The 18004-nt window shown below is 38.2% G+C and overlaps 1 protein-coding gene across 7 annotated transcripts in view; it reads right to left on the bottom strand.

Moving 5' to 3' along the window:
- The window catches only part of LOC127624161 (splicing regulator ARVCF-like), a 244611-nt gene that overhangs the window by 130750 nt on the left and 95857 nt on the right, over positions 1-18004 (bottom strand). For 4 of the 7 annotated variants that reach the window (XM_052098852.1, XM_052098861.1, XM_052098886.1 and 1 more), the window contains exons 4-5: positions 9147-9261; positions 6695-6933 (exon numbers count right to left, since the gene is read on the bottom strand). The exons of the other annotated variants lie outside the window; for them this stretch is intronic. In XM_052098852.1, coding sequence (XP_051954812.1) covers positions 6695-6907 — 213 coding nt within the window. In that variant the 5' untranslated portion in view covers positions 6908-6933; positions 9147-9261. The remainder of the gene's footprint in view (positions 1-6694; positions 6934-9146; positions 9262-18004) is intronic. 7 annotated transcript variants of the gene reach the window in all.

Genomic DNA, 18004 nt, shown 5'->3' with positions numbered 1-18004 from the left:
GGATGTATCTGCAAAGGCTTGGTTGCTTCCTTGTGTGTTGCGGCTAAAACTTAAAAACCTGAGCAGTGCTGCATCATACTGTGTACAGTGCTGTGAGTCTTAGCATGGAAAGCCCTGATCCAAGAAGTCACTGTTACTCCAAAGCGCTCCACAGGCCTTTCAGACTTCTCAAAACATTTAGACAGGGCTAGCAAAGTTCAGATACAACCACCAACTTTCAAGGCACACTGTTTGAATTTCAAATAACGTTCTAGATTTCATTGAAACAATGGGTGAAGTAGCTGTGATGTTACGCATACTGCCTCAGGTCATGACACCAAGACGTTCCTTACAATTGGGACAGTTAAGAATGCTTTAAATAAAAGCTGTCTACGCTGTCGAAGTCGATATGAAAGAGACAAGGTCTGCCATTGACTGAGCACTATTGTGTCACTCTTTCAGCCTGTGACCTATTAGGCCTTGTGGAGAATTATAAAGGCTAAATAACAAAATAAATCAATGTCTACCCAGTCAACAGACCGAAGATAAAGTAATGAATGAGGTGTGCCCTTTCTTTGTTTGGGAATCAAATCCATTAACACTTGATCCACCTTCCAATATAGAGTCAACATGTCTGTGAATTAAAAATTAAACAGATAAAAGACATAAAAGTTAAATAAGGTGTACCTGCACTGTTTTTTTATTTATTTATTGTGTTTTTTTTTAATTAAAAACAAAAAGGTTGCTATTTTGACCAGTTCATATATATATATATATATATATATATATATATGGTGGGAATGGTGGTGGCGTAGTGGCTAAAGCACAGGGCTGTTAATCAGAAGGTTGTTGGTTCGAACCCCATGGCCCCACCCCCCTCCGCTCCACACTCCTCCCGCCATTACCTCAGGCTGGGGTGCCACCAGCATGACCTAACCCCCCTTTCCCTGCTTTGCCCCCGTCAGGTCATCCCCGCCTTCCTCGACCTGGGAGGAGACAGGAGGGGAAAACAACAACAAAAAATAGGCAAGGGAAAAGGCCAACACGGTGCGACAGAGAGAGAGAGAGAGAGAGAGAGAGAGGAGAGAAGCAGCTCACTCACCGGTTCTCTGATGTACCGTCGCGTGGTCCTCGAACACTCCGCCACACTCTCCGGTGGACGACAGCCGCTCCTCTGCGAGTGAACCGGAGTCAAACCTCCGACCCCCAGCGGACAGAACACCCCTCCGCTTTTCTGGCGGCACCTGGGGACATTCCTCCGCCCCTGGCAGAGGCCCTACCACTCCAGGCGATCGGGGAGTTACTTCCCTCCTCCCCTCGCGGACGGCGGTCTTCCCTCGACCCCTCCGCGTTTCTGGAGGACGGCAGGGCACTCCTCTGCTCCTGGCAGCGGCTCCAATGCTCCAGGAGGTCGGGGAATCCAGTCCCCACTCGCTCCATGGCCATTCCCTGCGTCCGGGAGGTTGGGCTCCTCCGTCACCCGGCAGATGGCAGCGGCGCTCCCCTGGGTGGACGGTAGTGTCGAGGGCTCTGCGACGGGCATCCCTCCTCCTTCCCAGGTTTCAGCACCAATGTAAGGGGGTTAATGGAAAGGAGGAGGGGACAATATAAATAATAGTTTTAATGATAAACTTAAAAGACAAACACACACGACGGACATGTCCGTAAACTATCTCTCTCTCTCTCTCTCATCGCACCACCGTCTGTCATCAGCCTTTATAACTCTCGAAGGCTTAATTTGCCTGATAAGGGACCGGGTGTGTATGATCACAACCCGGCCCCACCCTCCGCCCTACCACAAAGGTCTCACAGCTGAAAATGTTTATCAGCGCAAAAACCAAGCCATGAGGTCAAAAGAACTGCCTGCAGAGCTCAGAGACGGGATTATGTTGAGGCACAGATCTGGGGAAGGCTACAAAAACATTTCGGCTGCATAGAAGGTTCCCAAGGGCACAGTGGCCTCCATAATTCTTAAATGGAAGTTTGGAACAATCAGGACTCTTCCTAGAGCTGGCTGCCCGGTCAAACTGAGCAATTGGAGAAGGGCCTTGATAAAAGTGCTGACAAAGAACCCGATGGTCACTCTGGTTAAGCTCCAGAGATCATGTGTGGAGATGGGAGAAACTTGCAGAAGGACATCCATCACTGCAACACTCCACTGATCTGGGCTTCATGGCAGAGTTAACAGACGGAATCCGCTCCTCAGTGCAAGACACATGAAAGCCCGCTTGGAATTTGCAAAAAAGCACTTAAAAGACTCTCAGACTGTGATGAAATGAAGATTGAATGGTTTGGCCTCAAATTCAAGCATCATGTCTGGAGGAAGGCACCAGGCACCGCTCATCCATCACCTGTGCAATACCATCCCAACGGTGAAGCGTGGTGGTGGTAGCATCATGTTGTGGGGGTGTTTTCCAGCAGCAGGGACTGGCCAGGGTTGAAGGAAAGCTGAACGCAGCAAAACACAGAGAAATCCTTAATGAAAACCTGGCCTAGAGCATTCAGGACCTCAGACTGGGGCAAAGGTTCACCATCCAAAGGTGCTTCAAACTAAGTACTCAAAAATCTGGGTTTTGCTTTGACATTATGGGGTATAGAGAGTAGAAGGATGTAAAAAACAAGATAATTTAAAGCATTTTAGCATAAGGCTGTAACATAAAATGTGAAATAATTGGGGGGGGTCTGAATACGTTCTGATTTCACTGTATATGAATTATGTAATAAAACAGACACTTTCATTCATAGTCAAGATGTAACATTTAACCAGGCCCAGACAGCACATGCTGACTTTTTCAAATTTGCTGCATCGATTTTTGGGGGGAAAATTTGCTAAATGGATTTAAACATGGTCCTATTCTGTAAAAATCTGTGGAGTTCTGTGGGTGCAAATTCCATGTGGACCTGTATATATCATTTAATGTAACTAGTGGTTATTGATAATTGCAATATTGCAACAGTTTTGGTTGAAAATCATCCACCCCTAAATGCAATCTAACGCTTGTTGATTCCTAAGTTTATCCAACATTAAAACCACTGCTCTTTTAATTAGGCTACACCTATCAATGTGAATTTTTCAACAACCTTATCAAAACTCTGTCATGAACACTGCCAGAAGGTCAGTAAACTTGCTAACCCAATTTACACGGGTTTACACGCATGCTAGCTACAACACATCACCTCTCCTTTACACTTTACACACATGGCGTCAGCTCTCCTGCTTTAGATCCAAATCACAGTTAAGTTAGTGATCTTACTGCAAATCTCTCATCGAGAATGAAATCAACTGTTAAAATAAAGCCAACAGAGTAGAAAGAAACAGCCTGTTCTGGCAATCTGATCCCTTAGCACTTAAGACCTTCTGAAAAAACTTCCATGTAAAGGGGCAAACACATTTTCAAGCTGTCATGTTAGGCAGAGAGGAGTAAATCACAGGTTTTATGGGCTGTGTAGAGCATTAGTCAGACAAAATAAATAATGGCAGAGGCAGATTATCAGAATTTAGCGGTGACAGGGAGTCAGGCATTTTCCTTTGAGAGTTAAATGTACAACTAATTTGAAAAAGAAAAGATAATTGTCAAATACACAGAAACGTCCAGCTAAAAGCCAAAATATGTCATCCTTAAGATGAAGCAACAATGCAACACATCGAAAATGACTCCAAACCTTCGTTTAGACAATCAGAAATAGAGCTACTGCAATTTGCCACTACTGACCACTTAATAATGAGGGAATTTCATCAGCCTCATTTCCCAACAGCAGCCCATACATACTAATGTTGCTTTCACACTAGAGCTTTTGGTGCAACCCATGTTCAATTAGCCATAAAGTTAGATTCATCTGATTAGTGTAATTGTCATATTCTGAACTTGGATGCGCACGAAGGAAACCACATTTGACTGTTTGAAAAAGGTCTGGAACAAGGTTATTTTCGCAAACAAAAATGAAGACAAAAACTTAATGTAAAAAAGAAAAAGAAAAAACTGAAATAAAATGAATTACATAATTGGAAAAACTGAAACTAAACTAAAATAAAAACTAAGGCTCTGAAACTAACTGAAATAAAAATAAAAATCTTGAATAAGACTTTTTTTGTTGCAGTGTTTTTTAACCTTTAAGCCTGCCATTAAGTGACATGAAGATGCCACTAGACGGTTATAACAGAGGGCCTAATAACTGCATTCAGCAACTGAGTGAGAATCGTTATTATCGTGAAGAGAGGCAAAGAAGGTAATAACAGTCTTTTCACTCATTCGGTCATACCCGGTCAATCTGTGATTTGATTTATAATTTGGAATCAGTAAAAAGTTTGATTTAAAGTTCAGCAGGGCTCGATATTAACGCTTGTCAGGGAGAAGTGGATTTTGGAAGGGTCAAGTAAAAGAGAAAAGTGCCTGAATGACAATAACGAATCGCTCCCCTGGTGCCCCTATGTAAAAAAAAAAAATGCTGCAAATGTGCTCTCTTGGATGGCCTTATGATAAATTGCCCTCTACGGTGGCTCATTGTGCAAGAAAACATGATAAAGGGCCCTCTGTGGTGCCCTTCCAGTGGAGAAAACATGATGCAGTGCCCTCTAAGGTTCCCCAATGTGCGAGAAAAAGCGATGCAGTGCCCTAATGGGCGCACTTCCAATGGAAAATTTTTTATGCAGTGCCATCTAGGGTGCCCCTATGTGCACAAAAATGTGAAGTGCCCTCTAGGTGCCCTTCCAGTAGAAAAAACATGATGCAGTGCCCTCATGGGTGCCCCTATGTGTGTGGAAATGTGATTAAGTGTTCTAGTGGGTGCCCTTCCATTGGAGACGATGTGATGCAGTGCCATATAGGCTGCCCTACATGCTAGAAAATGCTAAGGTACCTTAAAGTCAACGATGTGGACATAGTTTTAGCCTGACTAAGTTCCTCAAAATATATGCCACATTGCCAGAGACAACCGCTTAAAAAGAGCAGTCATTTTCTAAACTGAAGCTGATCAAGACACAGCTCAGGAACAGATGTGGGGAAGACAGGTTTTCAGATCTTCTGCTTCTATCAAAAATGTCTGCAAAAATGTATGCATGGTGGTTCCCCACCACATGCAGCTGGTGCCCTTTTTATTTTTTTTTCGCACCTGCCCCACAGACAACCTGAGTCCGCCACTGCTAATAGAGCTGCTGCTTTTATTAATATTAATCAAACCATTACAAGAATGAGAAAACCACTCACTGTTCTTGACTGGATAAGTTTATTAGCTTTAAAATGTATTAATGTATTATAAATTATACAGTGAAGACCAGTAGTAATAAGGCTCTATGTAGCATTTTATACTGTAAGTTTAGTCGAATACTTTAAACTGATGTTAAAAACATTTACAGATGTTAACAAAAGCACTGTTTTTTTAATTTAGCATTTTTTTTATCTATTTAATCTATTTTAATTATTTCTATTCATTGCTGTATTATTATTTTATTACTGACTGTTTAGTGGTCTTGAATAATTACTTGAGTACAATTCTTACATAACAAATTAAATAGTGTGATTATTTGTTGTGATAAGCTGGTATCAAGAATTGTCAAAAATCACTAACAACTCCAGAAATGTTGGTATTGTGACAATGTATACGTACTGTATTGTGTATGGTATATCTTGCTGCAATATCATGAAAAAGTAGATCTCATTCCATAGAATTGTGAGCATCCCTGCTGTAAATGATAATGATGGAGGCTTTTCTTTGACTACTGTGCATAACATTATATAACTAACATATGACAATAGCCTCCTCCCCTACCCAGCGCAGTTTAAATTTCTGTCCAAGAGAATCGGGTTGATTTCAGAGCTGTACTATTAGCAGGGCCTTTTCTAAGCTAATGGGGTCCTAAGCAAAATCCTACTTGGAGGCCTCTGTCAATAATATTATTTACAAATTGGACATTGGGGAGTCCATCTCTATGACCTACATTACACAAATACCTCCTTTCCCTATTCTCCAATATCCCTTAATATAAATACTAAATCTATATATACTGAAAAACTAAACAAAACTAACAAATAACTAACAAACAAACTAAACTAAATTGGAGTGAAATTTTTTTAAATGAAATAGAAATAAAAACTAAATAAAAAATTAAAAACTATTATAACCTTGGTCTGGAACCATAATATTGTAATTGGTTGATCTAGACACAATCCAAAAGTGATTTAAGTATACATGACACAACAACTGACAGAAATCAAACTTTTAAAGGGGGTGGGGACAGGGTTTAGACATTAGAAAAGGTGCAGATCTGATAAGGTATTAGGCAACCTTCCAAGAGATCTTTAAGGAGCACCATGAAGATCCATGAGGGAGTAATCAGGAAGGTCTATGAGATGATATGAGGAAGCACATTGCAGAGAAAGAAGGGACCTGTGGTACAAGATGGGAAGAGAAGATATGGGAGAAAACAGCGTGAAAAAGACTCAGTCTGGCAATGAATAATGAGTCACTGTAGGACAACACATCCAGAGCAATAACTCAAAAGCACAGTCAAATGGAGCACAAGCAGCCATGATGGATTGGCATGATGCAGAATGAGATACAGCGCCATTCTCTCCCGTTCATTTTGGGCCAGACGGACTGATTTCATGAAAACAATGGATATGAAGTAGCATCAGCATTGGTTTACGTGAGCAATATGGGGCTGATATGTCCATTCACACTGCACTGCTGCATGACTGGCCAAGCTGGAACGGTTTACCTGCATGACCATCTGTTGCCAGGCCAGTGGTTGACTGCTCATGTCAGTGGTGCCGCCCGTAAACCTGTCAGAGGTCAGGTTGCCACGGTCCAGCTGCAGGGAGACATTGCGGCGTTCCTCTTCAAGGGCTCTGGTCAGACGCTCAAAGCGCGCCTCCTGCTCTTTGACTGAGGCCAGGATACTGCCCGCTGATGGCATGTCATAGTCTTCCATAGTGGTGAAGTGTCCAAAATTATTTGCTGGTTATGAGGGGGGATAAGTGGGCGAGAGAGAAGGACCCAGGGCAAAAGAAAGAACCATTTAATTCTGTCATTTAAAAAGCTTACAGGTGTTAAAAATACAACAAATATGCATGTACCACATGCTGCAGCCTGACAAGTCGCATTGTACTCTGTACATACACTGCAGCCAGCCCAAGTGTTAAAAAGTTAATACTTTTTTGCATGTTAAAACCAGTGTTAGGAAGTAACTAGAAGTAGTAATGTAACTAATTTAACAATATTTTTATTAGTCTGACAGAAGTTCAGCTGATTTCAAAACAGTGTAGCTTTTCTAGAAACAAGCTATTTTTTATTTCAATTATATTTAACATATAGCTTTACAGTGCATCAATGCAAACTGGGACAGTAATCAAACATGCTCTTCTAATCGGTTATATATATATATATATATAATATATATATATATATTCTTATATTTAGCAGTGTAAAGACTGATTCTAGTCAATCAGTTCACTTGGATAGTTTAGATTAGAGCCCCGGCATTTTATCTCTTCTTTTTTATAGCAACATGATGTAATTCAATGCATGGCATGTCAGGGCATTCGGCGGCCATTCAGTGGTGGTTTGTGATGCTTTCGGGCAGCTATTTTCTGTGGATCCTATTTTCTATAGATTGATTTGAATGGGGAAAGAGTGAAATCTCCAAAGCAGTTAGTCAAGATTACGATCAAATGACATTTCAAATTAGCAATAAAATCTGACAACAACCATATCATATATTTTGCTTCCTTGGCTCAGATCATGAGGGGGAAAAAAAAGAAAAAGAAGCTGTTTTTCAGGCTGGTCCAGCTAATGTGCATGCGTGTTCTCGAGTAAACTGACGATGTCTTCCATCAAAAAATTATCATTTTAACTGTTTTTGTGCCATATAAATGATCAATTATAATTAGGGCTGTCAATCGATTAAAATTTTTTATCTAATGAATTACATGGTGTCCCGATTAATTAATCGTGATTAATCGCATATACAAATATTTGCAGAGAAAGCCCCTCATATAACAATAATTCAATATATAAAGATTATACATATTAATATCAATATAAAATTATACATAGTTATCTTTAAATATATAAAAAAAATGATATATGTATACAATATGTATATGTATATAATAAAAAATATTCAGACAATTAAAATGCATTACATTCTTGTGGCAGAAGAGTTAATCATTGATAAGACCATACAAAAAGCAGCTTTAGAATACAATGTATTGTTTACTACCATATTATTGATCATAATCCAGTAGTTAGCATACAGTTCACAGCAATCCATTTCTCAAGTGAATCTGTCAATCAGTTGGAGATTTATTATTAGGTCTTGTTTAAGAGCCCGTCAATTTACACCTGCGTCAGACATGCTTGTGTAGCATCTCGGGTGTGTTGCGTCATAAATATAAAATGTTAGGTCACTGTGTCAAGTTAAATATAGTTTAATACTCAATCTTTAAACGCATCTTAAGATCCCTTAGTTCGCATTTGCGCTCCTTCAAGTGTTTTGAACGCAACGTAATGCATGTTTGTGTTGTGTGTCTGCTGAATGTTGTTTTCTTCACTGTATAAACTGTGCGTTGCTCAAACAGCTGAAATTTCACTTACTGCCCTCTGTAAACAGGTGGTACTACAAGCTTGCATTTCTCTGGAATCTTCACTATTATGATCCAGGGGCAGTGCGATTAAATGCATTAATTATTTTAACGCGTTATTTCTTGTCAAATTAAATCGCACTGAATTAACGCATTAAATCGACAGCCCTAATTATAATATAATTGGGACATTATGCTTCAATGTAGTCTTTTTGTTAGTAACTTGTAGTGCACTAATTTTTTTCCAAAGAGTAGTTTGACTTTAGTTCAACTCCAAGTAGCTTCCCCAACACTGGTAACAACCATAAATGGCCAACACAAGCATGCATATGGCGTAAAACATATTTTACACTCACAGTAGTACCAAACCAAGTTCACCACACTCCAAAGCAATACACATACTGTATGCATGCTGCATTCTCCATCATCACGACAACATTATTCATGCTATGCACAACTGGTCCAGACTTCACATCCATAACCAAAAGGTGAGAAAATATAGAAAATTATGGCTTCATATAAAAAATGCAGAACATAAACAGAGTTCAAACTTGAGGCATGGTTCACACAGTTCACCTGCATACACACCTAGGAGTTAGTGGAGAGAGAGAGAGGCAGTTAGAGGACAGACATCCCCTTGAAAGGACAGACAGGAGAAGATGTGCCCAGCAGCAATTGGAGAGAGAGAGAGACAGAGAGAGGGCTGCAGAGGAAAAGAAGGGTACAGAGAAGGAATCATAGGTTAGATCACATGTTATAAACACATTAGACAGAATTGTGGCTCTTGGGGTTTGAACCAGGATGAAGATAAAGAAATCAACAAGAAGATGCTAGAGAATGATAAATGAGTATTGAAACCAACCAAGTCACTGAGAAAAGTAAACTGGACGGGGGGTCTGGGGACAAGTGTGAGGAGACGGGCGGTTCCAGAATGAGTATGGGTGGGAAAATAGGGCTGGTGCAAATGAATATTTAGTAAGAACTTTATAGAGTTGTTGTTTTAATTCTCTATTAAACCGAAACCATAAATGGACACCCACACCCACACAGCAACACAAACACTATTCTCTCTGGAACAGTGGGTGTGAAGACCCTATTCCCTTTGAAGCATAGCACAGTACACACAAAGCCTTTGATGTTTTTTTCTGGCTGATCATTTATTTATCTTAAGCGGCATTCAGACACAGCTCAAACTGCAAGGCTGCAAATTACTACAGTCCTGTTCTGGATATAAGAGAGACTTCATGATATTTAGGAGAGGGAGGGGACAGACCTCTGCTGTTCTCTCCTGCCTCAACAGAGGGAAATATCTCACATTAGTCCTCATTAATGAAACACGAGCAGAACAAATTTTTTCGTAAATCGGTCATAAAGCCGTTCTGATGTAAATTTTAGTATTTTAAAAACGTTAGTTGGTACGAACAAAATTTTCACCTGCTCTTGACCACATGTAAATCGTGTTGTGTTCTTTCAGGCAAACTGATGCTTAAATAAGTAATGAAAAAAACCTAATCATTTAAAAAGTTAAATTAACCTTTAAAAATTTTTTTGAAGTAGGCTATAGTTGTTTCCCCAACTCCGCTTATCGTTTTTCCCTGCAGTAGTTCTTGACATTGGGTGTTTTTGATTTTCTCAAAAAAAGAAATTCATTACTCTGAATTTACTCACATACAGTATTTACGAAGGTTTCATGAATGAGGGCCATTGAGTTTACTCTTCTCAGCTAGATAAGACATGTTTACAAAAACGTAGTAGGTTATCATAAAAACCAGATGAAAAAGCCAATGGAAAACTGTGCCAACAGCTTAATTTCCATTATCTGTGAGATCTAAAGTTTTAGATCTGAATTAACATACAACTTCAAAATATGTTTAGCTATTAATATTTGGTGTCCCCCTCAAAGGAGAATCTGTTGATTAGTGTTGCTCTTTTTTAACATGTATTTCTAACTAAATTTGGCTGTGCAAACCAGCGGCAATGATGCTCGGCTGTTCTTTTTTGTTGCTACAACGTTGTTAGGTGGTTGCTAACTATCCCAGGTCAAAAAAGACCACCTCCAAATCTATGTCTTTGAGACTAGAGTCACCAACTTGGTCGAAATGGTCAGGATCCCTCCTTCATGGTTAATCTATTGGATTGTTTCACCTATTTTATTGTTTGTCAGGTGAAAATAATCAATTTTATTGTTTTGAAAAGTAATAGCATGCCTCTCCTCAAGTGGCACAATTTGAGGTTCATGTATGTAGCAAAAACTATGCAGGACGAGTTACATGACAAAGTTTAATACTTAGGGTTAGGGTTTTGTTCAAATTCCTAACCCTAAGTATGTGCATTAGTAATAGTGATGTTAAGCAAGTGCAACTAATTAATCTTGACATCCACTAGATAATTTGAAAGCTTTAATAATAAAGCAATTCAAATAATAAATACCAAGTAGTATAGCAATAGTATTATCCAAAAATTAACTCAAAGGAAATCAGGATGCTAAGGGGTTCCACTATGTTGCCCAAACCCTCATTTAATACCAACCATCAAAATATTCAGTATACAAGGGTACAGAGACATTGAGAGAGAGCACTCATCGTGGGATTAACTGAGCTATGATGATGAGACATTTATGATGATGAACCCCTGTTGTAGGACTACAGAAGCTGCCTCTCCCACACTCCCTATTTCAGGGAGTACAGAGGCTGATGGGAAATGGTGCTTTTGTAAGTAACAGCAGGAGAATGACAGGCATGTCAGACACACCCACACTTATCTTTATCACTGACCACTGAACCATGCTTAAAATAGGCCAAAGAATGTTATGAGAGGATCTGAAGAATCCCAGGCCTCGTTTGGAATTTTGAGCAGTACTTGTTTAGCTAATAGTGTGTAGAAAGACAGCTACATCTTCAACTGTTCAGGTAGGAATATCCCATCTGGACGATATTAATGCACTGATATGGCAATGTGGTTATTTGAACTAATGATTGCAGGGCAGCTTAACAAAGATGAATGTACTACAGTGTAATTTATAAAATTAACTGCCAACAAGGTTGGACAAAATAAAAGCAGTGCCATGCTAAATAGATCCAAATATATGCATTGTGGTTAAAGATCTAGGCTGGTAACTGCAGGTTCTAATCTTGCAAGGGGCATTATCAAGGATGCAACCAAATATTCAAAACTGGGGGGACCAAAGGCATTCAGAATATGTCTTTAAAAAAAATCCATATTAATTGACCACTAATCTGAATTCATGGTGTCTATTGTGGTTACACTTATGGGCCCTATGAAAAACCACCAATTCGTCAGTAAGCATGGTAAAAAATCTCTGGTTGAGCCAGTGGAACTCTCCATGTAATATTTGTTCTGTATCTCACTTTTGATAACAGTGCCCACTAAATAACAAAACAGTGATTAGTGATTAGTTATACAAACCTACTTAACGAATAAAACTAAAACTGAAAGCTCATTTAACATAGGGGTTATAGTTATTACTAATGGCAGACTGGCTTTTATTTCCAGAGACAAATAATGAGAACGTTGCTTGTGCTGGCACAGTGTTTTTTTCCTAGGGCCTAAATACATTGCAGCATAAACCGACAGTGCTATAAATAGCTCTATAATAAAATTTACAAATCACCCAGTGCTTTCTACATCATTCATGAGATTAAATGCAGCAGCAGTGCATTTAAAAGCATTTACTTGAAAAACCTTCAACAACAAATCCATCAGTCATTCGGTAACTCCTACAGTATTTGACTAGACACAGAAACATTAATCTCACTTCAGTTAAGGTGAGAAAATATTGTGACGATTGTGTTTACAGTGAACAGAACTGCACACCTCAACCCAGAGAGCTTGGAACAATCTCAGCTTTTGAAACAGAAGCTCTTTTCCGAAGGTCTAGTGAGCTGCCTTGGTGCTAATTGCCTACAATTGGCATTAACCATAATGGAACCTCGTCTGTAACTGATTTGGATTCAGAAACTTTGTGCATCATACAAACAGTGCTCTGCATGAGAGACTCAACTAAACAGAGTTTGATGTTTGCCAAGCTCAGCATGATACTCTAATAAACATACAAATAAGTAGCACATGTAAATATAAGGTACAATAGAACTATTTTAATTACACTGAACTAGTTTTATCTATATTTTTCAGCCATCTTTTTTTTTCCCACTGAGCTCATCGCAATGCAAAGGATATCCTTCTGCAAAAGATGTATAAAACGCTGCCTTAGAATTTGAACAAAAACAGGTATCTTTGCCTACTTTCACAGACTGTGATGACACATTTCAACCTTAATTAAGCACCATAATACTAGCCAACTTTTAATGATTTAAATCAACAGTAAACCGTAAAAGTAAATTTGGCATCTCTATTCTGACTGCCCGTAATCCATTTCTCTCTATATTTTTTCCCCCTCTTTTGGAAAGTTGAGGAAATAGTAATAGTGGATTTTGATTTTATCCCCCTTCTCCACTTCAAACCCAGCTTTGAGAAATGGATCCATAGCTTTTGCATCAGGGGTGAACATATGATGACCTAAATTGCTTTTTCTGTAGACAGCACAATAGGTTTTGGAAAAGAGCAAAAGAAAAGTTGATATAAAAAGTCCCAGGAGAATATACATAAATTAATGATTTTTGGAGATGGAGGGGAAAGGGAACTACTACTGGTAAGAAGAGAAATACCCCCAATTATGTAATTGTCTCACTTCATTAACCCCCAACAATCCCCTCTTCAAACAGATAAACCCTCTCATTTTTCCTCTGAGGGCTATAAATAAATCACTTGCCCAGTTGCACCTGAGGCCCATTAGTGTGTGCAGGGTCCATAGCGTAATAATGGGAATTACCATTTGATGCTGTTCGGTCATCAGTTTTGTGCATTCCATATGTAGCATGACAACGCTGTGGGCAGAAAGAAACTGATCCTGAATCAGGGACCCATGCTAACAGTAAAGAAGACCAAAGAAAGGGATCTCAAGAACACCTGCTCCCATTTTACCTCTAACATATTCCTTTGGTTCTCTCCACCTGAGCTCAGATTTATCAGAGACTGAATTACGGATGCATTGAGTTCAATCACTCAGATTCAAACAAAGGGACGTTAACAGGCTCAGAGGTTGAGCTGTGCTGCCTTTTATGTCACAGAACTTATGATGAATGATGGGCTGGTACTTCTCTGTAATCTAAAATATTTTGTTCCATGCACAAGGAGTGCCAAGAGGTAAAACCTGACGGTGAATAAAAATCGCTAGAATCAAAAGGCAGAATGTCATTGAAGTTCTCTTTGCTTTGCCGTGAAGTGGGTGCAAGGGAGCCGTACGTCACATTAATGACATTTACAATGAGTGAATCTCCACAGCTCTAAAAATTTCCCAGCTTAAAACCCCCAGAAGAATGTGGAACTAAACCACAAAGTAATCAATAACATCTGCGATAAAACAGGGCAATCCTTTTGCACACATGCAACCAGATGACACTAGGTAGACAAAGTGCATGACAACGTGTAACCCGAAGGCTTAGCAAGGCAAGATCATCTGCTATCGTAAGCAATTAATAGACAGTAGCTCCTTAAGATACAACTAAGTATTTGCAGTTTCATTTTAGAGGTAATACACGTCCTTTTTTATGTTAAAGCTAAAGTATGTAATTTCAGCATCACTAAATGCAAATGCAAAAATAAATAAATTCACTCTTTTCGAAAGGATAACACAAAACACCACATCTTCAATTGGTTGTACACTATATAGTCCCACCCCAAACATGCATGATTTGTCAAGCCAGTGGCTGTGTCAGACATCAAGGCCATTTGAACGTTGATTTCCTCTAACCAATGGCCCAACTAATTGGCAAGTTTGGGTCAGGACTGTTTGTCTACCAATGGTAGACAAGGAGGAGTTTGAAAATAGTTATTTTTGCAAATCCATTTGGTGCCATGAGTGGCACTGAAATATCACCTTTAAAAAGATCCTTTGAATCTAGTGGTATACAGGATAGGATACATCAGCCAGGGCAGCCAATATCTTTTTTTATTAGTAAAGTGTATTTTGCATTGCAGTCCAAAGAACAATCTCAGAAGCATGACAAATGTCTTCAAATAACTGAATGTTTTGAGTACAGTAAAACATATCAAAGGAATGCCATGATGGGCTGACTCTTAGAGAAGATGCATTCTCATTGAATTTATTTGCAAAGAGAGTTTTACACATTTCATGCTGACTTATTTATAATCTCCACCAACCGACTATACAGACAGAATAAAGAGGGCAGCAAATTGGAAAAAGAGATGTTTTAGAGAAATGAGTAAATGTCTACCAAACAAACTAAAATAAACTCATTGCCATTCTGAGGACCAAAGTCTCTCAGAGGCTGTCAAGCACAGAAAAGGAGGGGGAAAAAACACACCATAAAAGTAGTCCACTTGACTTGTACACCATATTCTGTCTTCTGATGTCATACAATAGAGTTTGTGTGAGGAACAGACCAAAATTTTAGTGTGTAGTAATTCAACACACAATTTTTGAATTCACAAATCATGAATTCACTAGATGCAAGCTGTGGGTAAGAGCAAGATTATCACTGACATTTTGTTTTTAATTTTGCCTAAGAAAACTTGTAATGTAGCACACAAGTAATATGGACTACTTTTAGGATACTTTTACAGTGTATATCATTGTGTGGCAAGAGTTGTTTTAATTATAGCCACAGTCAAACGTTTTGAAACACTTTTTCTTTATTATAATTTTTTTCTTCACATTTAAGAATAATAATAAAGTCATCAAAACTATGGAATAACATGGGAATTATGTTGTGAATAAACAAAATTCCAAATAAATCAAAACTGTGTTATATTTTAGCATCTTAAAAGTTGTCACCCTTGTGCCTAGAATTTGCAGACATGTACTCTTGGATGCTTTTTAAACAGTATTGAAGGAGTTCCCATCAATGTTGGGCACTTATTGGCTACTTTATTCCAAATCATCTTTTTATATTTATATTTATATACACACACATATCTATACACACACACACACACACACACACACACACACACACACACACACACACACACACACACACACACACACACACACACACACACACACACACACACATACATACATACATACAAACTTGTATTTTTATAATGAAATACATTTAAGCATACGCCTTCAGATCAAAAGATTTTTAAGATAATGAGAAACATTTCTGTCAAGTGTTTCAAAGGTTTTGACCAGTAGTGTGTATATAGATATATACTGCCAGCCAAAGGTTTGGAATAATGTACAGATTTTGCTTTTTCGGAAGGAAATTGGTACTTTAATTCACCACAGTGGCATTCAACTGATCACAATGTATAGTCAGGATAATTACTGATGTAAAAAACAGCACTATCACTATTTGAAAAAAAGTCAGTAATTTTTTATCAAATCTAAACAGGCCCCATTTCCAGCAGCCATCACTCCAACACCTTATCCTTGTGTAATTATGCTAAATTGCTAATTTGGTACTAGAAAATCACTTGCGATTATAACAAACTGAAATGAAGCTCAACATTGTCTTTGTGTTTGTCTTTGAGTTGCCACATTATGGAATAGACTGGCATGTCTTAAGGTCAATATTAGGTAAAAAATGGCAAAAAAGAAACAGCTTTCTCTAGATACTTGTCAGTCAGTTATTGTTTTCAGGAATGAAGGTTATACAATGCTTGAAATTGACAAGAAATTGAAAAGATTTCATACAAAAGGTGTATACTACAGTCTTCAAGGACAACCGGCTCTAACAAGGACATCAAAATCTCTAGTTTGAGAAATAGATGCCTCACATGTCCTCAGCTGACAGCTTCATTGAATTCAACCCGCTCAACACCAGTTTCATGAACAATAGTAAAGAAAAATCTGAGGTGTGCAGGCCTTCTGAGAAGAATTGCAATGAAAAAGCCACTTTTGAAAAAGAAAAACTAATAAAAAGGTTAGAGTGGGCAAAGAAATAGACATTGGACAACAGATAATTGGAAAAGAGTGTTGCGTGAGAAGTGCCTGACAAGAGTCACCTGGAACACCTGAGTATCTGGACAAACTGACAGCTAGAATGCCAAGGATCTGCAAAGCTGTCATGGCTGCACATGGAGGATTTTTTGATGAGAACTCTTTAAAATAGTTTAAGAAGTTCTGACATTTTTTTTTTCAAATTGTAATAGTAATTTTTCACGTTATTAATGTCCTGACTATACATTGTGAATCATTTGAACAAATTACTTTGCCAGTCTAGCTGTAGTCTGCAAAATCTCTAAATTTTTCCAAACTTTTGACTGCGAGTGTATATATATACTTAGGTAATTCAGTGCAATAAAAAAACCTGATTAAACATAATACATTCAAAAACAAGAGACTTATCCAATATTAACTCCAAAAACTCTAGTGAGAAGTAATAAAGATTTGTTTACTCTTGTTTAGCATTTTGTGAAGTAACACAGATCCAAGCATTTGCATGAAGGCATCTCAACACCGTTATTGTAGGATAAGCATTTTTTCCTGTCATGACTGTTACCATGATAAGCATACACTGTACAGAGTCTCCGTTGAGCTATTTAAATTGTACTGATACAGATTCATGCTGATAAGTGACTCCCATGTGTAATTGACAGACCACACATGCGCAAATACTGTCTCTATGAACGTGCACAAAGACTGACCGCTGCTCTCATGTAATATCAGTTATGCTTAGATATTCTTTGCAATTTATTTCCCTCTCTAACTGTACTGCGATTCAGTAATACAGAAAAATGCAGTCAATACACTTGAAAATAGATATATCGATAAATATTCCGTGTGTTTGATGATGAAATCATAACGCAGGCTGCAAAAGATGGCTTGAAGTTTGCATGTGGGCTGCTGGCCATGTGTTAAGTAGCGCTGCTTTAATACATGCCATTATTATTATTGCTGTCTGTTGATTAAAATATTATTCTCGATTTATCACGAGTTTTTTTTCCAGAATGAATTGCAATTAATCACATATTTTGCAAGTGCTGAAATCTGACTAATAATATATATATATATATATATATATATATATATATATATATATATATATATATATATATATATATATATATATATATATATACATACACTTCTTTTCCTGTCAAAATGCAGTTAGTTCCTTTTTAGAAAAGAAAAGAATATGTAACATTAAAGTTTTACTAACATTTTCGAAACAAAGCATTCCAAAGTATAAAGATAAAAATGCACTAACATACCACCAATTCAAGATACAATAAATGCTTCCTAAAGTCTAAGTGGGAGGTTAACTAATTGAAATATCTAGTCAATGTAGTTTGTGTTTTCATTGCAACAGATATTAAATCTCTTAAACCTTCACACTCCACAATATTAAGTGGCTATCCTCTCTGCTACAGCAATCGTAAAGCCACATTTACATGAT

This window comes from Xyrauchen texanus, chromosome 3 (genome assembly GCF_025860055.1).
Source record: "Xyrauchen texanus isolate HMW12.3.18 chromosome 3, RBS_HiC_50CHRs, whole genome shotgun sequence".
Classification (NCBI taxonomy): domain Eukaryota; kingdom Metazoa; phylum Chordata; class Actinopteri; order Cypriniformes; family Catostomidae; genus Xyrauchen; species Xyrauchen texanus.
The sequence above is the reverse complement of the archived record's forward strand: the minus strand, read 5'-3'. Positions and strand labels throughout refer to the sequence as shown.